General features: G+C 39.6%; 3 protein-coding genes across 5 annotated transcripts; 1 reads left to right on the plus strand and 2 right to left on the minus strand.

Moving 5' to 3' along the window:
• Positions 1-1,752: 1,752 nt before the first annotated feature.
• On the minus strand, positions 1,753-11,330 carry gpat3 (glycerol-3-phosphate acyltransferase 3). 2 transcript variants are annotated; one of them, XM_028463582.1, is made up of 13 exons: positions 11,199-11,330; positions 10,172-10,379; positions 10,024-10,090; positions 7,637-7,925; positions 7,475-7,549; positions 7,300-7,389; positions 5,083-5,176; positions 4,870-4,985; positions 4,731-4,786; positions 4,547-4,632; positions 4,349-4,477; positions 4,194-4,273; positions 1,756-2,172 (listed from the first exon to the last, which is right to left on the minus strand). In XM_028463582.1, the coding sequence occupies exons 2-13, from the start codon at positions 10,313-10,315 to the stop codon at positions 1,920-1,922; spliced, it is 1,479 nt and encodes a 492-aa protein (XP_028319383.1). In that variant the 5' UTR covers positions 10,316-10,379; positions 11,199-11,330; the 3' UTR covers positions 1,756-1,919. The 2 variants fall into 2 exon arrangements, with proteins under 2 accessions (XP_028319385.1, XP_028319383.1); XM_028463584.1 differs by lacking the exons at positions 7,300-7,389; positions 7,475-7,549 and having other exon boundaries at positions 1,753-2,172.
• A 350-nt stretch (positions 11,331-11,680) lies between these two features.
• Positions 11,681-23,897, plus strand: abraxas1 (abraxas 1, BRCA1 A complex subunit). 2 transcript variants are annotated; one of them, XM_028463594.1, is made up of 9 exons: positions 11,681-11,770; positions 13,289-13,379; positions 15,915-15,951; positions 16,044-16,110; positions 18,824-19,017; positions 19,110-19,229; positions 20,443-20,527; positions 20,638-20,755; positions 23,279-23,897. In XM_028463594.1, the coding sequence occupies exons 1-9, from the start codon at positions 11,690-11,692 to the stop codon at positions 23,449-23,451; spliced, it is 966 nt and encodes a 321-aa protein (XP_028319395.1). In that variant the 5' UTR covers positions 11,681-11,689; the 3' UTR covers positions 23,452-23,897. The 2 variants fall into 2 exon arrangements, with proteins under 2 accessions (XP_028319395.1, XP_028319394.1); XM_028463593.1 differs by having other exon boundaries at positions 11,688-11,824.
• mrps18c (mitochondrial ribosomal protein S18C) lies at positions 23,488-25,810 on the minus strand. Its single transcript, XM_028463612.1, has 6 exons — positions 25,696-25,810; positions 25,568-25,608; positions 24,497-24,580; positions 24,368-24,425; positions 23,698-23,757; positions 23,488-23,602 (listed from the first exon to the last, which is right to left on the minus strand). The coding sequence occupies exons 1-6, from the start codon at positions 25,754-25,756 to the stop codon at positions 23,526-23,528; spliced, it is 381 nt and encodes a 126-aa protein (XP_028319413.1). The 5' UTR covers positions 25,757-25,810; the 3' UTR covers positions 23,488-23,525.
• Between the last annotated feature and the right edge of the window lie 1,592 nt (positions 25,811-27,402).

A 27,402-nucleotide genomic window follows, 5' to 3' on the forward strand; every position in this document is an offset into this window, starting at 1 on the left:
AGGTGTTAACCAAGTGTTAACCAGGTGTTAGCCAGGTGTTAACCCAGGTGTTAGCCCAAGTGTTTAGCAGGTGTTAGTCAGGTGTTAACAAGGTGTTAGCCAGGTGTTAACCAAGTGTTAACCAGGTGTTAGCCAGGTGTTAACCAAGTGTTAGCCAGGTGTTAACCCAGGTGTTAGCCAGGTGTTAACCAAGTGTTAACCCAGGTGTTAGCCAAGTGTTAGCCAGGTGTTTACCCAGGTGTTAGCCAGTTGTTAACCCAGGTGTTAGCCAGGTGTTAACCCAGGTGTTAGCCAGGTGTTAACCCAGGTGTTAGCCAGGTGTTTACCAGGTCACCTGCAGATGCTGTGTTATGGTTAGTTTGTGATCACATGATTCTGACTGCATTACAAACAGGATTTAAAAATGATGTCCAGACTACTCGGTGGATTCAATTTAAAGATGCATTCATATTTACTGAGACACACAGACACACACACACACACACACACACACACACACTAAGCTTACAGCATCACATCTATCAATAATTGACACTCAGCTCAGACAAACAGCAGATTTCACACCGACCGCTTTCTCCATTACACCGCCGTCACACTAACCACGACCAATTCTGAAGGACACGACACACACACACACACACACACACACACATAGTGGGAAAGAAAAAAACTCCAAATATGTCATAATAATTCTAACAATATTAAATAAATACAATATATGGATAATTAAGTGTATGTCAGTGTTTATAGTCTGTATATAATCTACATATACATATATATGTATATATTATGATCCTTCTGCTTGCTCTCTTTTATATTATAATATATATATCTGTATAATACTCTTTTATAATCTAGAATTTGATCACAAATGTTCCGCCCTGCTAATACATTTAAACAGACAGTTTACATTTTCTTGTAACCAGAAGCAGTGAAACTATATTTTATAAATTTCAGTAATGGCGATCACCAAAGTGGCAGCCAGTTGCAGCAGCTTCGTATTTTCATGCGTTTTTAGTGTTTTTTTCATTTTTACAGTTTTCTTTTTGTGCCACATTGTCCTGTTAAGCAAGTGTGAACTATGGATGTTCACGCTGTAACGTTAGTAGTTTGCCTCTTGCTTTTTTTTTGGACTTTCTTGACCAATATCTATATTATTCCCTGAATTTTTCCTTTCTGTATTCATATTTAGCTTTCTTTCTTTCTTGCTCTTTGTGTCTTTGGCTGCTGTAATATGTGAATTTCCCCACTGAGGGATAAAATAAAGTATCCATCATCTATCCATCTTCTCCTACTTATCCATGGTCAAGTCACAAGAGCAAAATTCTGAGCATGAAAGCCCAGACTTCCCTGAAAATCTCTGAAATGTCGAAATGAAATGTTGTCTACGTGAATTTTATGGATCGAATGAGCACATGTTGATATTCTACTTGGTCACTTTCTCACTTCAAATGTTTTCAGAACTTTCAAAGTAAAGGTGGAGAACAGAGATATTTAGCCTCAGTTGTAGTCGTTGTAGGTTCTAAATGCATCTTGGGAAACTTGGAAGTATACTTCTTAATCATAGTATATAGTATACAGTATATATTCATAGCCATAGTCTCTGCAGCACGTCCTGGGTCTTTCTCTGGGTCACCTAGTGCTTGGAAGGGCCCTGAACGCCTCCGAGGCCACTTCATCTGCCTCTACTCTGAGCTCCTCCTTCTCAGCCCAGCCACCCTATGGAGATAAAGACCTATCCAAAGAAATGATGAGCTAAGTAGAAACAAAAGTTGATTTATTTCTTCTTCTCTTCTCTTTCATTTCTTTGCTTCTTGACAACTTTTTCATGCTTTGTAAGTTTGCGTAAAAAAAAGAGCTGTTTTTATGTAAACAAACAATTTAAAAATACAAACAAAGGATACACAACATAGTAACACTTAAGCCCTGTGTGAGTTTGCTTCATTGTGAGGATTTGAGGATCCAGGCTGATTGGATGCTGTAGAGCTCTCAGTCAGTCCTGTGCTGCCCCCTGGTGGCTCAGCCTCAGTTGGTTCGTGGTGATCTTGGTCTTCTGTGATGGTCTCCTGAGTCTTTCTGTGATCTTTCAGTCCAACAATGATGCTGCTGTAGAGCTTCTGCTGCTCCTGTCTGAACGACTCTTTCACCCTCGCTCTCTTCAAACCTCCATCCCTGAAACACACACACTTTATATATATATATAACAGAGGATAGTAACAGACTATGTCAGTAACTACTGACCTGTAATTAGTCGATCTGAGTTTTTTTTGTGGGACATTGTTAGAAATGGTATGGTGTGATTTTTCACTTGTGCATCTATTTTTTGGGATCAGGCCAAGTCTCGGCTAAATTGTGAGGCATGGTGTAGCCGTACTACATGGTGTAGTATACATGAGGTCACGAGAAGCGATTAACACCTCACAACCAGCTCCGGATCAGCATTTGTATGGTCGTAAGAACATCAAACCTGTTTGAAATCCTGGTCACCTCTCGTCATGAGGGTATCACTGTTGAAGCAGTGCCACGGACCGACTTACAGTATCTCACAAAAGTGAGTACACCCCTCCTATTTCTGCAAATATTCAATTATATCTTTTCATGGGACAACACTGAAGAAATTACACTTTGATACAATGTAAATTAGTCAGTGTACAGCTTGGTTAATCGTGTAAATGTACTGTCTCCTCACAATAAGTCAACACACAGCCATTAATGTCTAAACCGCTGGCAACAAAAGTGAGAACACCCCTAAGTAAAAATGACCACATTGGTGTGGCCAACATTACTTTCCAGCACTGCCTTAACCTTCTTGGACATGGAGTTCACCAGAGCGTCACAGGTTTCCACTGGAATCCTCTTCCAATCTTCCATGACGGCATCAAGGAGCTGGTGGATGTTAGAGACCTTGAGCTCCTCCACCCTCTGTTTGAGGATGCCCCACAGATGCTCAATAGGGTTTAGGTCTGGAGACATGCTTGGCCAGTCCATCACCTTTACCCTCAGCTTCTTTAGCAAGGCAGTGGTCGCTTTGGCAGAGAAAGCCATGGCAGTGCGTTTCTTTTTGCTTAGCATCACGAGTGTCTATCAACTTCCAAGTTTTTCTTCTTCTGTTTTAATGGCGTTGCATTTCCAGAAACAAGGACCCGACGTGTCGTGTACGGACATACGGTGTGAGCAGTCAGATCGTGTCAGAGTGTCGGTCGGTACAGTGTGAGAAAATGAATTGTGAGCTGCGTACATTCGGACTCTGCAATTGAGTCGCACAATTTGAGCTGGAGTTGAGTACAACGATTGAAAAAGTCGCCCAGTGTATGCCCGCCTTTAAGTATTACACACACTTGGTTTGTTAATCATATAAAATGTAACTTTCTCATTTGTTCTGTTATGGCAATTATTATATTAATTATCATATCATCAAATGTGTGTTCATGTGTACAATTTGTCATGTGTTTATACACGATGACTGCATTATATCGTTGTACTTTTGAACAGAGACGTTGCTCCATTGCCGAGTCATGTGTACCACAGTACAAATAGATTGTGCTGTATTCACAGTGCCAGCGACAAACAGTCTCTGCTGAAGGTCTCATACCAAAGCTCTGATAAACAGACTCACATGCAGATACACACGCACACACACATACACTCACTCACATCGCGCGCACACATTATCAAGACAGATATCATTGCTCCAACGTCTCCACTGTTGGGGCATCTGACCCCCTCCTTTCCTCTCATCAGGGTGGAACTTTTCTCTATCTGTAAAAGGTTTAAGCTGTGGAACTTTCCAGTTAGTTGCTGGCTGCTTGCCCGTCCTACAGGATGGAAGACCTTTTTTTTTACTCTTTTTCATTTAGTTTATAATAAATCCTTTTTTACAAAATCATCATGCTTTGACTGGACTTCATCATTCAACCAGAGCACAAATCATGTTTCCAAATGAGGGCAACTGCAAATTTGCATTGAAAGTTCCTGAAAGCTTTGATTGGTTGAAAAGTTTAAACCGTGGAGACAAATGTCATGGTTTATGAGACTGTTTGATTATAATCCTGATCGTTTACATGTCCGTCCAATCAGGACATGAGACAGCACTTCTCCACCCAATCACAGCCCTCCTACGGTCGACTTCATAAACATCCTGATCTGGGATCCTGGTGGATCTACACTAACTGGGAGCTGTGGTTCAGACTCACCAGGCCAGATCCAGTAATCCTCCCTGAGCAGCGATGGCTGACTTCACTCTGTTAGCGAAGTGAGTGGCGTCCTCTCCTTCCTGAAACAAACACACACACACAGTGAGGACCTGCAGTACACACATAGACACACACACACAGACACACACACACACCTGTCTGCTCATGGCAGGAAGGTACCACACGTTGACAACGACAGCCCAGCTGGTCATCATACGTAACACATAACTGACCATGTTATATTTACTGCTGTTCCAGAAGGCGTCGCCAAACCGAGGGTCATACTGAGGGGGCGGAGCATACATACATGTATAAATACACAATATTCGCTGTGTGTGTGTGTGTGTGTGTACCTTAATTGCTACAGGGTGGATTGTTCCTCCGATCTCGAAGCTTCCTTTCTTGAACATCATTACAGACGTGTTGTTGACACAAGTTCCTACAACCATCATCATCATCACCACCATCATTATCACCACCACCTTTATCATTATCATCATTAGCATCATTAGCATCATCAGCATCATCGTCACAGACCTTCAGGAAAGATCAAGATGGGGAGCTTGGTCCTCTCTGCAACGTGATCTCTGAGTCTGCAGAGACAGACACTGGGTGGGTCTAATGTCTGGTTCTGAGTGAGTGGGTGGGTCTATTTCCTGGATCATTCAGATCTCACCTGCTGGTCACGGCGTGGCGGTCCTTCATCTCTGACCTCTCAAACCAAACGTGAGGACAGGACCGAACCATTGACCTCTGGATGATCCCCAGCAGGCCTCCGTGGATCTGACCCACCTGTGGGCGGGGTTTCATTACTGAGTGAGTTCTTAAACAACAAATGAACGGTCGCTGTTGATCACTGCTGGAGGCGGGGCCTGTGGGCGGCACTCACCATGGCATAGCAGCCGTCATTGGCCAGGATCACTACGTCGATGGGCGTGGTGTGATTGGCTACACAGATCCCTCCTTTCTGAGGTCGGTTCTCCCTGCAGCAGCAACAGCACACGTTAAAGGACGCTCTGATCCATCTGATCATCAGCGTTTATTACTGTCTGCTGGAGTTACGCACAGATACAGAGCTACCACTGTGTCCCTCAACCTGTTCATCCACCACAGAAGAAGATCACCTTCAATATAAACACATTTAATGACACGTCACATATTTTACCAGTTGCACACACAGAGGTACCTCTGTGGTCATAATGAAAATAACAATAACAACAATAATAACTACAATAATCATACATACGAGAATATTTGCATTTCCTGAAGAAAATGCAAGTAAGGATGCAGGTGCGTGCCCGTGTCGTCGAACACTGCATTAGCATTAGCCTAGCATTAGCTTAGCATTAGCCTAGCATCAACCGAGCAATAGCAATAACCTAGCATTAATATTAGCCCAGTGTTTCCCTTTATTACCGCATGTACCCCTTAGCTCATGTTATACATTATTTCTTTGTGGTTTTTTTTTTTATTAACTCTTTCCTGTGTCTAACACTAACCTTGACTTTAGGCCTTTTTATTCACTTATTTCTGATGTTTTGCTCATTTTAGAATTTGGCCTTCTTGGTGGCAAGAGTTGTGCCACAAATTATTATTGATGGATGAGAAAAAAGTCTTTGTGTAAAAAAAGAAAAATCTATAATGTTAAAAAATAAACTGACAAATGTTTCTGTGTACCTCCTGAGAGGTGTTCAAGTACCACTAGGGGCACACGTACCCCAGTTTGGGAACAACTGCTTTAGCCTAACATTAGCATTAACAATGACCTAGCATTAGCATTATCCTAGCATTAGCTAGCTTTAGCCTTGCAATAGCATTAACCGAGCACTGGATTGGCATTTGCTTAGTATTAGCGCTAACCTAGTGTTAGCCTAGCCAATGAACCCTCTGTGAAATAATGTAGAAGATATAATTAAAATTGTTGAAAAAGGTTGAGGGATCTGAAACTATCTAAATAAAATAAATAAAAAGTAATTCATTAAAAACAGAGAGCTGAACATGTTAAAGTTTAAATGGTTGAAATCAGTTGATGAAAGGCTGGGGATGAAAGCGTAAAAAGTTGAAAAAGCTGAAATTTCCAATAGAAGTGGATGGGAACAAAAATTGCATGTACAATAGCCTAAAATCTTGGGAATTTTCTGAAGGTTTTGATAGCTTATTTGTCAAAATCGAACAAACAGAGTAGGAGGAGTTAACACAGATGAAAGAACAACATACTGTTATAATAAAGAGAAAGGATAACAATAGTGAGAATGCCTCCAGAGGGGTGCTCCAGATAGCGGGTTACTCTGAGTATGTTCAGGGTTAAATGGGGGAAACTCTTGAGTATCCCATTCCTGAAAGTGAGGTATGTTCTTCTCAGATAATGTCGCCATGGTAACATTCTTCATGAACTGAACCTGCTCACTGGCAGGTTTTGTCTAAGAAACCCTGGGTTTCAACCTGAACACCACTTTGCTTCTTTACCTTGACACTCTTCTCTGACACACATTAGTAACATCACACACCACAGACGTGGCTCACATCATTACTGATGTTGTGCTGCTTCCTGTTTTTTTTACAAATGATAATTTTCTCAATAACATTGTGTAAAAGTAGAAGTACGGATCAGCACTCTCATCGCTGCCCACGGCTCCGCACACTATTCATATTATTCCCCGGTCGTCACCGGAGCGATGAAGCGACCAAAAAGCGCGACAATGTTCAAGAGACCAATCACAGTAGATTGAAGCGACTATAGTCGCTGAAGGGGTGTTCTGTGTGAACACCTTTAGAACAGGCTCTTATTCCACAAACACCTGCTTATTTCACCCATCGGAATGAATAAATCACTCTCTTCCTGCTGGTTGCCATGGTAGTTCGTGTTATCTTTGCTCCATTGATAATGGCTTTTTGTCACGCTCATGCACGTAAGTAACCCAAGGTTTACGTACTCAAGGTTGATTGACCCACTTCATACCAGTTGTAATGGAATCAGATACCCAGAGTTTCCCATCGCGGGGTATGTTGACCCAGAGTTAATTTCTGGAATACACCTCTGCATCCTCACTAATAATAACAATAATAACAGTAATAATAATGATGTCATTGGTTCAGGGACACTGACTTGTTGTGGTAATGGACGGTGGCCGACAATCCTCGAGCACAGATTCTGTAACAGGTCAGATGGACCAACTCACTGAGCCAGTTCTTCACACTGAGACACACACACACACACACACACACGTTAATCAGAGACACTAACAGGTAACAGGTGTGGTCAGCAGGGGGCGCTGCACTACCTGCTCTCAGGTAAAGATCCAACTAGAGACGTTCCAACCACTAACCAGGAGAGACCAATGAGAGCCAGAGTGATCCTACACATCATCATCATCATCATCATCATCATCATCATCATCATCATCATCACTGGTTCCTGACTGGTTCTATCTGTGCCAGCTGACCTGAGAGGAAACAGGATCCCGTATCGCACCAACACTCCCAGTCCCCATATGATGGTGAGTCGGAGGCTGATGTACTGGAAGTTCTGGTTGGTTCTGGTCAGCAGGTTCCAGGAGGCCAGTTCCTCAGAGGAGAACCTCTGGGTCACCTGGTCGTCCACGATGGTCTCCACACCTCTCTTATAGAAGTAGAGAACATCGCTGAGGGAGAACTCTCCCACTGACAGGGAGTGAGTACGACGCCGCTGCTCCAGCTCCTCCTCCATGGAGCCTCCAGCTCGTTCTATGATCTCTGAGCACACACAGAACACTGGGAACACTGGGAGCTATGGAGCCCAACTGACTGGGAACACTGGAGGCTCACTGTGAAGCACCCAAGGCTTGTTTAGCCTCAGAAAACCATCACATCAAACACTGCTGACATCTCACTGTTAGCACCGTTAGCTACTTTAGCATGCTAACAGTCAGTGTGTGTCAGTGTTAGGGGTGTGCATTTCCATGAATCTGATGATACGACATGATTCATGATTAGCATGTCACGATACAATATATCCAGATACTAAACAACACAATACACTGTACATCGTGATATCAATGATTAAACATTTCACAAATGGTATGAAATACAATTTAATTCTTTTTTTTTTGTTGCAAGAAACCGTAAATAGTAACTAACTGTAATTCAAGCACCAATATCAAAGTGGTATGTTTATCAAACTGTCCAATTACATTTTTCAAAAAAGTTTAACTTTTGCTTCTACAACAGATTCTGATTCTGTTAAATTCTTTAAAAAAAAAAGTAACCACATATATCTATAAAAGTACAGAAGACTATTAGGGCCACCGAAGAAAAAAAAAAAAAAAACCTCATGCACTTAAAAAAAAAGTTGAAAATTAAAGTTGAGACTTTTTTTTTCGGAGGTGAAAAAATAAAAAATAGATGAAAATCAATGTCGAGATTTTTTGGGCCACTGAAGAAAAAAAAAAAAAAAAACGTCCGAGCAAAAAAAAAATGAATGCACTTTAAGAAAAAAGTCAAAAATTGATGTCAACTTTTTTTTCATTATGCTGACTGTACAATATGCTTCTTTGAGGAACTGGTTAAACTATACTTACCATTATACTATCCATTAAGGATTTTGTAAACCAGGACACAATTGGACATCCTAAATGTTCTCCATTTTTATACAGTCTGCTTGCAGGTACAAGTCACCATTTTAAATTGTATTTGCAAAAATATAATTAACACGACAAACTGAATCAGACTAAAACACTGTTAGTTGCTGGAAAGGTAATCCAAACAAATGACATGTTCTATATAATATAGAAAAAAAGCACAGGATAAATAATGACGTCATCTCCCCATCAGGGAATTTAGCCCCGGTGACAGGTTAGTACGATACTGACCATCATACTCACAAGGAAGCAGGTAAACAGAGTTGCACTTTTTGCACTTTGAAGTAAAGTTTAAGTTCCTCAAACTGCCTGCCAATCATTTTGTACAGTCAGCATAATGACAAAATAAAGTTGACATTGATTTTCGACTTTGTTCTCTGAAGTGCATGAATCTTTTTTTCTTCAGTGGCCCTAAAAAATGTCCACATTGGTTTTCGACTTTTTTCTTTTTTTTTTACCTAAAAAAAAACAAAAATCTTGACTTTGATTTTTGACTTTTTTTGTGAAGTGCATGATGCTTTTTTTTTCTTAGCCTGCAAATGTTTTTCTTCTTCTGTGGCCCTAATACTGTGGCCCTAATGCTCTTCCGTAATAAACGTGTCCAGTATGTTTAATGAAAATAAAGTGCAATCATCTTCAGCTAAAATGCATTGAGGAGTGACTTAGTTTAACAAGGTCTGATGTGATTCACTGACACATAGTGACTGGGCGTTTACGTGCTATGCATATGTTAGCACAATTAAATGGCTTTTCATTAAAAAAAAAAACATAATTGAAAAAAAGAAAAGATTTTGACATTTATTGGATCGATACAATAATCCCGCGGTAAAATATCGCAATATATGAATATATAATTGATTTTTTTGTTTTGTCATTGTGTTTGACTTTCAATGTAAAGTACAAATCTGGAAGTAGAGCAGACTGGGATTAAAATGTGTGTGTGTGTGTGTGTGTGTGTGCGTGACCTTCTGTATAAAGGATTTGTTTCACCATCATATGACACCACGTGTGTGTGCGTGCGTGCGTGCGTGTACACTTAAGTGTTGCCACATGACTTTGTCGCACTCACTGTTGCGTAAATAAAAGTGGGTTAAAATGTGTGTTCTGTAATCAGCTATTGCATCATCACCGTGAGACCAGATCATGTGCTTCTCACACTGAACATCATGGTTGTGTGTTTTGTGTACTAAATGTGTGTATTGTGTGTGTCTGACCTGTGGTCAGTGGGACGGTCACGCGCGGCTCGTTCTGTAGCCCTCTTTGGATTCTAATGGTCGCCCACTGCCAACACACACACAGCTTATGTTGACCTTTGACCTTTGCTAGCTGTGCCTTAACCTTTGACCTGCAGTTGTGACGTACCTCCAGGATTCGAACCAGGACCTGGATGTAGACGCCGGTGACACCTAGCGACAGGCCGAACATGGCGGGCATCATGATGAGGAACAAGACCACGAACATCCACAGCTGGAACAGCTGCATGAGTGCAGGCCACACCTCCTCCATCACCGTTAGCTCGGTTAGCTTAGTTAGCTCAGCTCATTGTGCCTCCAGCAGGTCAGCACAATAACTGCAGTAACACACACACACACACACACACACACAGCTGAAGAAGAAACAGTGCCTGAACCCAGAGATCATGTAAAATATAGACATTAAGACACAGATCTTAAGTTTTCCTTGTGTTACCACGTTGTTACAGTGTGTTACAGCTTCACGCCCCGCAAACACAAAGACTTTGAGAGAACATGCAAACTCCACTCAGAAACACACACTTTAAATTTACTTTCATGTATTTCTATGTAAATGTGTGTTTGTCTGTCTGACTGTGCACGTGTGTTACAGTGTGTGTGTCTCTGTTTTACACAGTGCATTTATGTGTGTGCATGTGTTACAGTGTGTGTCTCTTTCACACTGTGTGTGTTAGTGTGTTACAGCATTGTGTTACAATGTGTGTGTCTGTTTTACACAGTGTGTTTGTGTGTGTGTTACAGTGTGTGTGTCTCTGTTTTACACAGTGTGTTTGTGTGTGTTACAGTGTGTGTGTCTCTGTTTTAAACAGTGTGTGTTCCAGTGTGTGTGTCTCTGTTTTACACAGTGTGTTTGTGTGTGTGTTACAGTGTGTGTGTCTCTGTTTTACACAGTGTGTGTTACAGTGTGTGTGTCTCTGTTTTACACAGTGTGTTTGTGTGTGTGTTACAGTGTGTGTGTCTCTGTTTTACACAGTGTGTTTGTGTGTGTGTTACAGTGTGTATGTCTCTGTTTTACACAGTGTGTTTGTGTGTGTTACAATCTGTGTCTCTGAGTACAACGCGTGTTACAGTGTGTGTTACAATGTACACTCTAACTAAATAAACAAACCGCTGCAGACTCAAAGTAACGCACTCACCAGTTAACGGGGGTTCTGTCCGAACGGTAAACAGACCGTCTGTCCCTGTGCTGTCTGTCTCTGTTATGTTCCCGTTATGTCCGTTACTCCTGGGTGAGAATATGTTCAATCTGCTAAATATCTGTGACCACCAGAGGCGCCATTTCACACCGATTGTGTGGTCAGCAACAACTGTGACACGAAAAGTTACAAGAACTTACTTAAAATCAATTTATAATCAATCTTTAGTTTTTCCACATTAACGTTAAAATAACTTGATTTTCTTTAAGTGAATATTACTATTTTGAGACTGTTATTTGTCATTTTATAGTATTAAATCAGTAAATAATTCACAGACTTGATTAATATTATTGTTTTTTTGTTTGTTTTTTTGTTTGTTTGTTTTTAAAGCATTTATATTGCATGTATTTTTTAATAATAATGTAAATAAATACTAGTGCGAATCCGCTGACTGCGTTTCTCTTGCGCAGCGCTGACGCTCGGAGCAGAAAATGGCGGAACAATCAGCGCGAATGCCCGGCATCGTTTTGTCTTCTCTGATGTTCCAGCACGGAAACACCGACTCGGACGCGGTGAGAAGCCGCTTCACAGTGACTTTAGTCAGCAAAGATTCCTTCATCCTGCCGGTGATGCTGAAAGATCCACGCTATTAGCTAAACCTCATATCCTCACCAGACTCCGTTAAAAAAAATAACGAAACTTATACAATTCCAGAATTTACAGAAAAATATCAACTTTTAAAGACAAAACTTTTCATCTTAATATCTGAAAAGATTATTAAACCATTTGGGATGTAATTATTTAAACATATCAACATGTAACGACTCAAATTTAAGTTAAACCACTGTCCTTCCCACGCGTATTGGAAACATACAGGAATCCGTTAAAAGTTACATAATCCTTTTTCTAAATCAATAAAGTTTTAACACAAGTCATAGTCGCTAACCTTTATTAGTGCAATCGGCACCGATAGGATGAAACACACTTTGAATTTTAAACTTGTAAGTTAAAGATTTGTACTTTTTTTTTAAACCATGGTGATGAAGAGACCAGCCGAGCAAAAAACACTAGATTTCAAATGGAGTTCACAGCGCAGGACGTGAAAACTAAAAAAAAAAAGTACCAAAAAGTCTCAATTATCAAAATAAAATAAGTCAGGAAGCAAAATGAAATTTTTTAATGAAAAGTCTGAATGGAAGGTGGATGTTGGTATTGGTAACTAAACGTTTGATGGTCTTTAGGAGATGGAGGTGCTGATGTCTACTAGAGATGTAACGATTCACTCAACTCCCGATACATTCGATTCACGACACTATTTATTTTACAAAATAGTAATGTAGACAAATATTCCTTTATTTTTTGGGGGGAAAAAACTGAAAAATACTGTACTATTTTTCTTTTAGATTTAATTGTCAAAAGAATCCCTTGATGAACTATTCAAAACAATACAATTTAACTAAAAATAAATTTTGAATTAAATAAATAAAAAAATAATACAAATGAAGAAGAAGCCTATTAATTTAAATTCTGGTTCTATAGTAAACAATGCAAAACTGCATAATTGTTCTTTTTCTTTTTAAAAGTGCAACTGAAAATGTATTCTGTGCCTTAACAATTGGACTTTAAAAAAAAAAAAAAAATGTCTGCACTGTATTTACGCCAGATATTTGTTTGGACCAGCAGAGGGCGCTGGTAACCCAGTGGTCAGTTGGCTTGCAGATATTCTTGCAATGAAGAAGAGATGCTATGCGCTAACAGACAGAGCTAATAGAAAGACGTGACTTTTACAGATATTCACGTAATATTACAGATATTCTTTCGGTGCTAAAGGGGTAAGGAATCATTTATGAACATGTTTAAGAGTAGAAGGCGGCCAGAAAGAAAGTAGTAGCAGATTCCGCCCACCGCCTACGCTTCTGAACAAGAGAAGGATAAATATATAAATATATAACGCCCTCTGCTGTATATAAAAGGTACTGCGATTCAATTTTCAGAGCATCGATGTGAACCGTGATACCTATGAATCGATTTTTAACTGCCTTACGATTAATCGTTACATCCCTAATATATAGTGATCTTTGTCTCCACAGGAGGGTTTGGTTTTTGGAGAAAGTGGCTTTGACGAGCAGCTCACCATCAGTGACTCTCAGACCAACCACGTCCACATCCAGGAGATCTACAGTAAGAACCTTATTAAAAGCTACTCGGGATAATAATTTATTCTATCATATAAAGACATTGTGTTTAGGCCTCACTGATCAATAAATTGAAGGTTGTCACGGAAAATTTGCGGTTGACCTCATTTGGAGACATGATTTATTGCTCTGGTTGAGTGATGGAGTCCAGGCGAGGCATTGATGATTTTATAAAAAAGGTTTATTATAAAACTAAGTAAAAAGGAGTGCAAAGATGGACAAAATTAGTGACCACCCCGGGCGGACGTCCGATGATCGAGTGGCCCACAGTTCTAACTCATCACGTATATTCCCCCTCAGTCCCCCTCCCTCCTCCCCCCAGGAGATAAAGAGGACAGAAGAGGTGAAAGAAGAGGGTGAAAAGAGACAGTTTCTTCTTTAGGTCAAAACAACCAGTTCTCTGGTATCTCCTGATTGTCGTGAGTGTTGGAGGTGTGTGCGTGTATGGTGTTTGTGTGTCTGAATGGATGTGTATTGGGTGTGTATGTGTGACTATTTGAGTGTGTGTAGGCATGTGACTGTGTGATGCCACTGTGTCTGAGGGATAAGATGTGTTTTGGGAAGCTGACCTCGAGAAGAGAGCAGAAAACATGAGACAGCAGAAATGAAAAGTCTCAACTTAAAGCCTTAAAAAGAATAAGGTCTATGAGTAAATATGTTAATAAACAAAACTAACAATTTTTGCCCTGACAAGGTCATCTGACTTTTGCGCATGGATTTCATTATCAGACAAGGAGGACAGTGGCTGTGTTTGAAATGTCACACTACGTACTGTACATACTGTTGACTATACTATAAAAGTATGATTAGGATGGTGAGCGTTCCCACTGAGTATACTTCCAAGTTTCCCAAGATGCAGTTGGAACCTACGACGACAAAAACCTGAATCACACTGAGGCTAAATATCTCTGTTGATTCTCCACCTTTACTTTGAAAGTTCTGAAAACATTTGAAGTGAGAAAGTGACCAAGTAGAATATCAACATGTGCTCATTTCATCCATAAAACTCATGTAAACACATTTCATTCCGACATTTCAGAGATTTGTGCTACTGGCAAAAAGTGTTAAAAAAACTAATGGAGGACAGGAAGAGATGCTTTTATTTTGAAAAAGGGATGTTTCACTTTTAGCTTGAAGCCGGTCCCAGGACGATTTTGCATTCCGCTCGCAATGCATCATGGGACGGTTGAGTATGACTAGTGTGCCCACCGTGCATACTTTAAAACTATCTCCATATATTATACATCCTGGTATTTCTCACATCCTCAATCTTTCATACTATCTAATGTGAACGTACTACATACTCATTTAGACGTCAGACTTAGTATGAGTAGTATGTTAGGATGACATTTATATGATCAACACAGTCTTGATCTTCAGAAAAGTTTTGCATTGTAGGATTTTTTTTATCAGACAAGGAGGAAAGTGACTCACTTTCATTCTGTACTACAAAGCTGGATTTCCTCTTATCGCGCTAATTTCCTGGATTTTTTTCAGCGTGTCCTGTAGTATGACGCTGGTTAACTTCTTATCGAGTAAATCACCAAGGTAACTTAGTCTGAACGGCTAGCCTGTGTACATGTTGCTTCGTTGGTCATATAAATGGATAGATGCAATTCTTTAATTTACAGATGACATCCTATAGGACAGATCTAGATTTGTATTCTGATGGACTGACTACATTAATCATCTGGAAAAACTTCTGGCTCATATACACTGTGGTGTATAATCTCACTAATTCAAGCATTAACACTCGTCAATTCTCTGCCTGTGTTCTTTTCTTCCTGCTTTTTCTACAGCGATAGTGTTGTTTTTGGTCTGAATTATGGAATTAAATTCATATTTTTAAATAATTACTCCTCAATTGTGACGTATGTTGCGCTGCACGGTCTCTCCGTGTTTGTGATTGGTCTGACACTGCAATCTCCGCCCCTTTTATGTGAGCAAGCACTGATCCAGGCTGAAATCACCTGAGTTAGGTGAACGTGTTTATATCCTGCTTCGTAGGACAGCTGCTCTCTGACAGAGAATGTTTGGTTAGTGAAGCTAATGCAGAGATATCAGGATTTATTTATCCAGCTTCATAGTACAGGCCCGTGATGTCACTGATGTAGCATGTGTGGTGTTTGCTGCCCCCTGCTGGTCACTCCCTTTGGTTTGTGTTTCACTGAAGTACCCCTGACTGCAGTCCGCAGTTCGGGGCGGAGCTCAATGCGGCATGCTATTGTGCTGTGTGATTCTTCTACAGTTAAAAATAATCAATCTCAAAATAAATAAATTGTGTCATATAAATAATTTTATATGTTACATAATTCTATGTTCATGGTTAGGGTAAGGGTTAGAGTAAGTCTGAACGTGATTGGTTTATTGAACGTTGAGCGCCGCCCCGAAAGTTGAGCGCCGCCCTGAACTGCAGGCTGTTATCGGGCTTCACGTTTCACTCACTGTAACACTGCGACCCCCAGTGGACACACGAGGAACAGCAGCTACATGATTTACACAGCTGTTTGTTTCTTTACAGATATTCAGAAGCATGTGACCTGCCCCAGATTGTGCACGTGAGTCCTGACGAGTCACTGCAGCACTGTGTGTGCGCGCGTGCGTGTGTGTGTGTGTGTTTACGGTACTGTGTGTGTTCCTTACCACTCAGGTTCTACTGTAGTTCTGGTGAGCTGAAAGTGGACGAGCTGCAGAAACTTCTGTCTGACAGGAAACAGGTGTGTGTCTCTGACTGAAGTGTATTACTCTTATAGGTTTTTAACTCATGTTTGAACTAAACCATTTGTCAAACTTAAGGCCCGGGGGCCAAATTTGGCCCTTTAAAGCAACCAAATCGGCCTGCTGAGGAAAGGAAAAATGACTGAGAAAAGATGAATCATTGTATAAATGACCAAATAATTTAGTTGTGGATATCTCAGTAGGGTTTAAAAAAAGGGGTGTAAAATATCTGGCAAATTTCCACGGGAACTTAAGCTCAGGAATTTTGGCATAATTAAAAAAAATAGAAATTTTTCATGTGAGTTATTTATTGAAATGAAGCAGAAATTGGGAGTCATTTTAAAGGAGACATATCATGCTTTTAAATCTTTCCTTTTTTGCATATAAATCATACAGTTGTGGTCTATATAAAGCGGAACTGCAATGCTTGGGTCTGAATTCCTCATTATTATAGCTCCACCCCTTTTCTACACTTTTCTGATGTGCTTCTGAGAGCAACTCGTTTTGGTGTGGTCTCTTTAAATGCAAATGAGACACTTCATACCCCGCCCCCTCTCCAGGTTGCAGAGGTGACACTTGGTTCAACTCCACCCTGTTCGGCCATTTTTGTAGTTTGATAGAAGAGATACAGTTATGTAGAGGTGCAGAAACTTTTTATTCACACGTTATTTACAAAATGTCAGACTTGTCCATCCAGCCTTACATGTTCGAGCCAGAGTCTGACCCGGCGGAGCGAGGCCACATCAAGGATCTAAAACGAGCACACAGCGCTAACAAATGAAGACGGTGCAACTGCTAATGCTAACAAAACAATGACAGGGACGTCTTATCATCACACTTTTTAGCGTTATTTACAGCTTACCGAAGTGCTCTGTTCATCGTCTCCAAAGATAGAAGGAATTGAACCATCAATCAGACAAAGTCGTTCTGTAAATCCTTCTTTATACTGGTGGAGGTTGATGAAGCAGTCATCCTTGAAGTGCTTCACACACAAAAATGATCTTACCCACAGATGTGGTACATTTCTGTGAAAAATAAAACTCAACCAGGCACTTTGAAAAGGTTCTGATGCTGGGAGACGGTGTAATGAAGCGTGTGGGTTACTACATCCAACAACCCAACATTTTGATTTCTCCTCTCTTAACTTCGGCATCCTTGAGCTTGGACTACAAAATAAAAGTGAGAAATAAAAATGGCGGATTGCTCGAAGTGTTGGGCCTGGAGTCGATGTCCTAATTTGGCAGTTCTGCTGCAAATACTGTGATGTAATAGTTCAAAAAACGTAATAGAGAATAGAAAAATCGAAACAGATTGAAAAATATGACCAAAACAGAATATAAAGATATCAACAGAGCACCTGAAGAGACTAATTTGAACTTTTCTGTACTTCTATATATTCTAATTATACAACAAAGTGGATTTAACATGATATGTCCCCTTTAAATCACTGTATCATATTCAAACATTAGCATTTCAACAGATTTATTTGGAAGTACAACTTTACAATTATTTAAGTGGAGTTTAATTGAATTTGTCACAAATTCAGTGAAACTCTACAGCAGAGGTGGGTAAATTCTACTACAGCGGGGGCCGCAAAAAATGTGATTGTTTGATCCAAGGGCCACATTATCAACATTCATGTCAGCATTTAGAATTTAGACTCATCTGAGCATTAACACAGGAAAGAACAAAGGGTTTTGTTTTTGTCCTTTTGTGTGGATTTTCATAGTGTTTTTTTTTAACTTTTTAGACATTTCGTGTATTTTTCATTTTTGTGTCATTATGGCAAATTATTGTCGTCTTTTTGTGTATTTTTTTAAGTCATTATGTGTGTTTTTGTAATATTTTTTCTGTTCTTGGTATAATTTCGTGTGTCTTTGAAGTGCTTTTGTATATGTTGTTGTTTTAGTAGTCATTTAGTGTGTCTTTGTTGTCATTTTGTGTTTTATGAATCATTTTTTGCATTGTATTGGGGTTTTTTTGTTACTTTTTGTACTTTTCTTGACACTTTGTGCATTTTGCTGTCCTTTTCTGTGTTTCTGGAGTTTTGTGTATTATGTTGTTCTTCATAGAACTTCCAACTTCATCAATTACAATTTTGTTTTAAGGGCCGCACAAAATAAGACCGAGGGCCGCATTTGGCCCCTGGGCCGCCAGTTGCCTATGTCTGCTCTCCAGTATTTGCAGGGTTTCACAGTTTTCCCACAATGCTTACATAACACCATGGAGGTCATTTTTACTCTAAAACTGTTGAAAGAAACCTAATTTTTCCAAAATCTTGCTCAATTTTTTTAGTCACTACCTGTCACCTATTGCTTGGATATTGTTGGTGCCTTATTGTATATACTCTACATACCTTTATATCATTTATACATGGAAATGCAAAGTAACATTAATGTTGAAATGGTTCGATTCCCAACCTCTGTGGCCCCCTTCAGATCATACTTATCCGTATTTGCCCCCTGAACTAAACAATCATTAATAATCATATATGATGTTTTTTCATAAACCTTGCCGGTCATTAATCGCTTTGTCACATAAAAGTTTTTTTTAAAACGTCTTCATGCAACGTTAGACTGAACCACAGAGTTCAGTTCAATACACATGTGCATTCCTCACATTTAATTATTAATCTTTGATTAAAGACTGTAGGTTGATTATAAGCACTAAATAAAAGGCACTAATGAGCAGTTTGTTTTCATCGCTGCTCAGCCTGTGATTGGCTGGTTCCGGCTGCGCAGACACTCTGAGCAGACGATGACCTTCAGAGAGAAACTGGTTCATCACAACCTGAGCCACTTCCTGTCCAACCCCAACCTTTTATTCCTTCTGCTGACGCCCAGCGCGGTGACATCATCAGGCTCCGCCCACAAGACAGAGTTTTCCGCCTTCATTTACCGCGACAGGTGACGGAACCACAGGGGAGCTCCTCCTCCTCCTCTTCTTCTTCTTCTGGTGTGCGTGGTGAACTAAAGCTGCTGGTCTCTCTCCTCTGAAGGCGTTTTCACAACGTGCCTGTTCTCCTCTCAAACCTGGGACTCCTGGAGCAGAACGCCTACTTGCGGACGACCACGCCGTGTGCGTCCATGGGTTACAGCCGCGCCACCAGCAAACACAGGTAGGAGGAGTCTTCTTCACAGCGGTTTCCAGACTGTGCTGATGTGTTGGATGTTGACGATCAGTGGGCAACGTTACGTGTGATGTTAGCTATAAAATGTTAGCGATAAAATGTTAAGGTTTGACATGTTGACACATCAAAGCGATCAGCAGACACCTCTGAGGAAGACTGACAGTTGGCACTCAAAACATGTCAAGAGATCAAAGTACATTTCAAAGTAAAATTCCTGAAAAAAAAGTTATCAGAATAAAGTAAACTTTAAAGCTCCAGTATTATGATGTTTTCACCCATTTCCATTTGTTCTAAGAACCCCAACAACATACTGTAGTGTTTGAGGTAAAAAACATTTCCAAACTCACCTGTTTTCCAGAGTTTTAGCCTCTGAAAATGTGACTTTCTGAGTAGTTCTAAAAATGTTCTGTTTGTGCATATTCATGAGTGGGCGTGTCTGTAGACGCTGACTTCATGCCTCCTCTTGCGAGGCAGATCAATGATCACCAAATTTTGGAGGAAGACGTGAGGAAAAGAGGACCATAGACCTCTGGTCAACAGTCCAGTCCTTCTTCTCCTTTTTTTTTCTGCAAAAAACTGAAGTAAATAGTGATTTCTTTACAGTATTCTAATTTATGAAATCCTGGAAGCCCAAATTATGTAAAAATAAACAAATGAATACTTGAAATCATTTAAATTGTGGGCCCTGAATCTATAATTAATGAAAGTTTAACTTTTTGAATAGAATTATGGAAATTAAACAACTTTTCCAGGATATTCTTGTTTTTGTGGAAAGTGTCTGTATATGTGAGGTTAGTCAACCTCCATTTGTGTCTAATTGACACACATCAAGTGATCTACCACACAACGTTCAAACCCAGACTGAGCCCCTGGTACAACGATCAAAATTAGGCCCGAACCGTCGGCGATACACACACACACACACACACTTTAAGAAAAATATATAAATTCCAATCCAGGAACATACACAACTTTTTCTTTTGTTCCACTTTTCATGGTGATAAATGAAGAAATGTGTAGTTAATATTAGTTTAAAAAGACGATTTAAATAAATCAGTTTTTTCTCCAATATATGATCTGTATGTATTCAAATGATGGTGATTTGAATCTAATCATTGGTTGAATGTATCCTTTGATCTCTGTTATGGTCTGTTCTGATTGGCTCGTCTCGTATCAAACCCTCCTCTTCCTCTCGATTCAGCCGTAGGTTCTTCGGGGCTGACGGGGCGCTGTCGGAGGTGACGGAGGTGAACCTCATGAACGACTCTCTGCAGGTGGAGCTACAGGTAAGCCCCGCCCCTTCAACATGGGACAACTGAGGTGGCACTTCTTTACAAATGCAAAGTGTGCGTGTGTGTGCGTGTGTGCGTGCGTGTGTGCGTGTGTGTGTGTGTAGAAGGTGTGCAGTGCTGTGGAGCAGAGTGAGCGCTCTGTAGAAACTCTTCGCTCTGAGGTTTCTGCTCTGAGGAAGAAACTCAGGAAGCGGTCGGAGCGTGAAGTTGTCACCTGCACAGGTAACATCTCAACTCATCCTGTTAAAGCCAGGGTTCTCAACCTTGGGGTCAGGACCCCATTTGGGGTTGAGAGACACTAAATTAAATAAATTAATTAAATTAAATTGGGTTTAGCCTTTATTGGTCATATTTATGTTGTTACACATATATGAAATTTGTCCTCTGCACTTTAACCCATCCCTGAGGAGCAGTCGGCAGCCATTTTGCGGCACAGTTCAGGGTTAAGGGACTTGCTCAACATCCCACAGTGATGGCCCAGGTGAGGTTTGAACAGGCAGCCCTATGATTACAAGCCCAACGTCCACTAGGCCACCACCAGAGAGGGTCGCCAGATGCCTTCAAGAAGGATTATTTTCTGAACAATTTACTCATTTTTACCCTTCTTCTGCAACTACACCAAACTTGCCATATTTTAACTTATTTTTATCACTTTTCTTGCCATATTTTTGCTCCTTTTAATGCATTTTGCTGCATTACTCCCATTTCTGCCACGTCATCAAATTTCAATGCCTTTGCTGCAATTTTTTTCTATTCTCAAGACATTTCCACCACTTTTCCACCACATGTCACATATGTTGACATATTATTGTCACTTTTAACCTATTGTCATCCTATTTCATGCTTATTTTTTGCCAATTTAATCACATTCACAATTTTTCATGCCCATTATTTGCCAGATAAAACTAATTTTTCCAATATTGACACTTTGAACCCTTTTTAATACTTTTTATTCACTCTAATTTGTAACTTTCAACCAATTTCTGTGGTTTTTAAAATCCCATTTCACCACCTTTTCCACCATTTCTGATCACTTTTAACACATTTTATTTCTGATTAAAAACAAGGATTTTCATCTTTAAGATGACTATGATAATAATAAACTTCCTGTATAACAGTGGATATTATTCAGATAAATAAATAAATGTGGTTATCACAGATTCATAGAACAATGAACCTTTCACACAATAACCACAAACACACACATTGTAGTGTATGCAGACGTCCAGTAAAAACAACTTCCCTCACAGATTTGCCAAAAATGAGCTTTGCTGACGTGGCAAGAGTCGTATTTACAGAAGTCTCAGTATGTAGCCATAAATAATCATTATTTCAGTTTGCATTGCATAGACTTTAGGACAGTCCAGCCATGGGTTACATGAAATGGATAACTTCATTAGGAATAATAATAATAATGCATTGGGTTTTATATAGCGCTTTATCATAGACACTCAGTCGCTTTACAGAATGAAAGCATTATTCTTTCACTCCACTTAGTGGTGATAAGCTACTATTGTAGCCACAGCTGGCCTGGGGCAGACTGACAGGAGCGAGGCTGCCATGGTGCACCATCGGCCCCTCTGACCACCACCAACACTCACTCACACACTACATTCATACTAGGCAATGTGGGTTAAGTGCCTGCCCAAGGGCACAATGACAGATACCACTGGAGCTCCGAGATCTAATGAGATCAGGCAATGACAGGCTGGTACGCCCACTGTAATAACAGGTAGCTTTAACAAGCAGCAGGGGTAGGTTAGCATTAATACTGTACATAGGCTACAACACAACAACATAGCTCGGGAATTAGACACAGAGATATGAGGCCAGGAATGTTGTTTACGCATTTAACTTAGCTGTAGCTAAATATTGACAAACTGTTACAGTGATTGAAGAAGACAACACACCACTCTACCATGAAGACATAACGTCAACGTTAGAGCTGGAATTTCTTACCTGCGGGCGGTGACGTCGCATATTCATTGTCCAGTTTCAAAGCTTTCTTTGCAATTTCTTTAACCTCGACTCCGACCGACGTTAACGGCTGCCGTTTTTGGCACCGTTCACACACACACACACACACACACACTCTTTTTCCTTTAGAGGTGGAATCGTTCCAAGGAGAAAGACGAGGGACAGACTCTGGTTTTACGCGACAGTGATCCTCAAGATGTAGTTTTCTGATGTGCAGTGTCTGCTGCAGACATTAGTAATCCTGTTTTTTAATAGTAAACATTGATCCTTCATCTCATCGAATAGTCTGAACTCATTTTCATCTGACTTCACCGTTAACAGAAGTAGAACGATGGATGAGGCTGCTGTAGGGCATTACAGGAACAGCCCACTACGCTACAAGAACTCTTGCTCGTTGCTTGTGCCATCTTTGTTGTTTACCCGTTGCCTCGACTGCATCAGGAAGTAGGTTTCCACAACAATTGCGTATTTCTGCTACAAAATATGGAAGTTGTGTAAAAGGTCTGTGGACCATCATGTTATTGACTTTATGGATGGACCCCAAAAATCTCTCCCCTTTATTCCCCCTTATAGTTGGTCCTGTCTCCCCATGACTGTTCTTCAATGTACATGTCTGTGTTCAACCACCTTCAGCTATAATGGGGGTTCCCGGGCTCTGGAACCTTTATTTTGGCGGGTCACTAGCTGAAAAGGTTGAGAACCACTGGACTAAAGGATAAACAGGATGTGATGCGATCAAACAAACATGGGATATTGGTTTGTTTTCAGACGAAGCTCCTCCTCCTACACTGAGCTGCTGCTCTCTGCTCGTCACTCGGACGCTGGACGTCAACGGCTACCTTGTCCCAGAGGAGGTTACCGTGGCAACAGAGGAGGAGGAGACGATGACGACAGCAGCGTGTGGGAAACGTTTGAGAAAGCGCAGGAGGAGACAAATATAACGAGTGTGAACTAAAGAAATCTGACAAACACTTTGATAGCAGTGACACTTTATTACACACACACACACTTTACACTACTTCAGATGTTTGACTCGACAGATGTTTGGGTCCTTCATGAACTCTGGGTGTTTGTGAGTCACAGACATGAACCCTGTGGAAACACACACAGTCAGTCATTGTGTGTGTGTGTGTGTGTGTGTGTGTGTGTGTGTGTGTGTGTGTGGGTGTTAAAAACATAATACAAACCCATGCTGTGAGCCTTTTTTATGGCTTTGGAAACTTCCTTTTGTTTCTTCCCACACAGACCTGAGACACAGCACAATTAATGAATGAATTAATATTTATTATTAAATCTATATCACACAGATGAAGCTCACCTATAGTGGAGCAGATAAAAACAATTCTTTACAAGCATGAAATTTGGCAGACTGATTTGCTCCGCCCTCCCGAGGCCGCAGAAGTTTAGTGTTTTCCTGCACCAGGGGTAACCTCAGAGGAGTATGAGCAAAAGGGAGCGATTTTGATACCGCTTTCTCCCATTGACCGAGGTTACCCCTGGTGCAGGAAAACACCAAACTTCCACGGCCTCCAGCCAAAAACAAACCACATATTCAGAGTCGGGAATAAAACGTGTCCGCTGGTGCCACATATTCGGACTCTGCCCACTGCTGGCCCACAATCACATGTAGCCCCTCCCCCCACCACTATTAGGGCCTATCAGGCGGTTGTGCCTCTACTGTGTAATGCCCTCCCCAACCACCTGAGGGCGCCACAGCCTATTTAGGCTTTTAAAAACAAACTAAAGAACCACTTATTTTGTATTGCATATTCTTAATGTTTCAAATGTTTTTATCTGTAACACTTTGAGATGTTTTCATGTGTAAAGTGCAAAACAAATAAAATGTATTAATATTACCTGTGATGTGTCGGCCGTAGATGCGTCCACTGTAAGGAGAGACGAACTGAGAGAGGAGCTGCACACACACACACACACTTAATAAAATATTATTATTAATGTTGTTATTGATTAGCAGAGGGAGCTAACCTGGATGTTCCTGAAGTCCACCGTCACCTTACAGAGAACGCAGCCTTTCGGAGGCTCCAAGAACGGATTCTCCATCTTTACGATCTGACACACACGCGCACACACAAAATATTTTCTGACATATTTCAAGCTGTTAGGTGTTATGGTTCGACTGGTGATCATGTTACCTTGAGAATAATTTGACTTTTTTCCCCCTCCAAATTTTATTATATTATGAAGCCTGATTCAACCACTAGTAAAAATAAATAAATCACCTCGGCAAGTCATAATTATGAGATATTAAAGTAATAACTATGCGTTATATCATAATTATGAGATATAGAACATTTGCTGCAGTCTACCGACACTGACTGTTCTTAATCACACTTTGAATAATAATTAATTCAAAACATACTTTGGCTGTTTATTCAGTTATTAAAATTGAACACATGGTGTATAGTGTAGAAAATAGTGGAAGTACACGAATACGTCTTTATTGCAAAATTATTCTGTCAGTTTTGTATGTTTCTTTACAACTTTACATATACATATTTCTTATAGTTACGAATTTCCAGTGATTTATTTATTTATTTTTAGTGATGGAAACAGGCTTCCTTAAATTATGCAGTAATAATACATATACATTTAAGTTCTAAATAAGAGAGAGAGAGAAAAATACATAAAAGCTAAATAAGACAGAACTGATAAAGGCACATATAAGGCAGTGACAACTTTAAAAAGCATTTTCATTTCTTTAAACATTTTGGTGGATTTTTTTTTTTTTGGGGATTTTGTCTGATCAATTTGAGAGATGTGAAGTAAACAGTGAAGTAGATAATAAACAACACAAAGGAGTAGAGTCTTTGCATTTGAATAAAATATATTTAAAAAAAAAAAAAAAAAACAAGATTAATGACATCACAGACACTTGAGTCCAGAGTGTCTATGAAATAAATCACGTCTTTGGCAGAAAAAGGTGGTACATTGTTGATTTTAGAGACAACCAGCTGTGATCGTTCATTTGTGTTTTCACTGCTAAAGAATAAGACAAGTTTGACTATGATTAAGATGTAAAAACTGAACATAACTCACCTGGTCATGTGACCGCTGCTGTGTACTGAGGCTCCGCAGACCTGTCAACAATTAGCATTAGCATCATTAGCATTACAAAGTCTACGTTATAAACATGTTAGATATGTAACACGTGTGCGTGTTTAAACCTGTTAGTGTCCGTGAAGGTAAAACGGCATAAATTCTCTGAAAACTCCTCAGTGACGCCATGATGACCGGACACCGAGTGGTCCGTCACTTTAATCAGTCCCTGTAACAACTCCTGTCATAGACATGACAATAGTTCCGCGGTTCGATTAGAAAACAAACAAACTGATGTTTATTTATTTTTTGCTTTTTTTTTTTTTTTTTTTTTAAACAAAAAAAAAACCCCTTTAAGTTTAAATTAAATAAACACAATATATTGAAGACCGTTTCCGCCACTAAATAAATAAATAAAAATCACTACAACAAATCATTTATGAGTTCGTAAAGTCATAATTATGAGTTAGTAAAGTCATAATTATGAGATAGGAAAGTATTATTATGAGATATAAACAGAGCTTTTGCTGCAGTCAGACTGTCACCATTTTTAAACACACTTTGAATAATAATTCATTCAAAACACATATTTTGGCTGTTTATTCAGTTATTAGAATTGAACACATGGTGTATAGTGTAGAACAGTGATTCTCAACTAATGGGTTGGGACCCAAAAGTGGGTCGCGGACCTGTACTGAGTGGGTCCCGAACAGCTGGTTAAAAATAAATAAAAACTTAAAGTCTCTCATATTGGACTTGTCTTTTATTTTGAAAGAAACTTTTCTTTGGCAGGTATGCTGTGAAGTTCATGTTGCACAGGAAAATATATAGATTTATGTTTTAAAAAAAGAGAACGTGTGTTTTCAACAGCTATTTTTGAAAAACGTGGGTCGTGATTTTATGGCCATGGAAAAATGTGGGTCCCAGGGTGAGACCAGTTGAGAACCCCTGGTCTAGAAAATAGTTGAAGTACATGAATATGTCTTTATTGCAAAATTATTCCATCACATTTTTGTATGTTTTTTTTTTTTTTGTGACTTTACATAAAAAAATAATTTTCTCATAATTATGACTTTCTGTCTCTTAATTATGACTTTCTTTCTCATAAATATGACTCTAATAACTCGTAGTTATGACTTGCCATAGTGATTTAGAATTTTTTTAGTGGCAGAAACAGGCTTTTATAACTCAATACCTAATAATTGTTCAAGTTATTTCACATGTAAAGGTTGCATTTGTTTTTAAACGTCATTTACTTCAAAGACTAAAATAAGACAAGAGTCAAAGCTGTTCGGAAGCATTGTCGTTTATTTTTCATGGAAAATACAGTAGGAACTAACACACTTTATTTATACAGCACTTATTAAAAGTACAAAGTGCTGTACTGAAAGAGAAAAATGCAGAATCGATAATAAAGATTATTCCATGTAATGTCAAGTCAAATTTTTTTATAGAGCACATTTAAGTCAGAGTGCGTTTTAAGAAGGTACTAAAATTAATTCAGAAAGTCTTATTTCCTCAGGCAGGTCATTTAAAAAAAATAAAGATTTAAGACAATATTTTACATTATTGTGTGCAACAGAATAGAATAATAGTAGAAATGTTCCAATAGTGTCAATAAGTCAATAGTGAAAGATTACATTAATAACAAGGCAACGCCTGTATTCACAAGGCAAATACCTATTTGGCAATTAAAAAAAATGGCAAAAATGACGACCTGTATCTGGTTTTGTTGACAAGTTTGTTCTTTTTATTAATTAAATTGAAAGTAATAATGCAGGAAAAACAGAAGACTGACCTTGACCTTAAATATAACCTTGATCGAAGGTCAAGGT

The sequence above is a fragment of the Gouania willdenowi genome, chromosome 12 (genome assembly GCF_900634775.1).
Source record: "Gouania willdenowi chromosome 12, fGouWil2.1, whole genome shotgun sequence".
NCBI lineage: Eukaryota > Metazoa > Chordata > Actinopteri > Blenniiformes > Gobiesocidae > Gouania > Gouania willdenowi.

What these genes read in the sequence shown, in the direction of transcription:
- abraxas1 (XM_028463593.1), top strand. Translation starts at nt 11,690, where the DNA reads ATGGCGGAACAATCAGCGCGAATGCCCGGCATCGTTTTGTCTTCTCTG. An exon ending in ACCTGCCCCAGATTGTGCAC is followed by an intron (nt 15,952 to 16,043) that starts GTGAGTCCTGAC and finishes CTTACCACTCAG; the next exon opens with GTTCTACTGTAGTTCTGGTG. An exon ending in CTCTGCAGGTGGAGCTACAG is followed by an intron (nt 20,528 to 20,637) that starts GTAAGCCCCGCC and finishes GTGTGTGTGTAG; the next exon opens with AAGGTGTGCAGTGCTGTGGA.
- gpat3 (XM_028463582.1), bottom strand. Translation starts at nt 10,315, where the DNA reads ATGGAGGAGGTGTGGCCTGCACTCATGCAGCTGTTCCAGCTGTGGATG. An exon ending in GGGATCCTGTTTCCTCTCAG is followed by an intron (nt 7,550 to 7,636) that starts GTCAGCTGGCAC and finishes GATGATGTGTAG; the next exon opens with GATCACTCTGGCTCTCATTG. An exon ending in ATGACGGCTGCTATGCCATG is followed by an intron (nt 4,986 to 5,082) that starts GTGAGTGCCGCC and finishes CCCCGCCCACAG; the next exon opens with GTGGGTCAGATCCACGGAGG.
- mrps18c (XM_028463612.1), bottom strand. Translation starts at nt 25,756, where the DNA reads ATGGCGTCACTGAGGAGTTTTCAGAGAATTTATGCCGTTTTACCTTCA. An exon ending in ACCTTCACGGACACTAACAG is followed by an intron (nt 25,609 to 25,695) that starts GTTTAAACACGC and finishes AATTGTTGACAG; the next exon opens with GTCTGCGGAGCCTCAGTACA. An exon ending in CTACGGCCGACACATCACAG is followed by an intron (nt 23,758 to 24,367) that starts GTAATATTAATA and finishes GCTGTGTCTCAG; the next exon opens with GTCTGTGTGGGAAGAAACAA.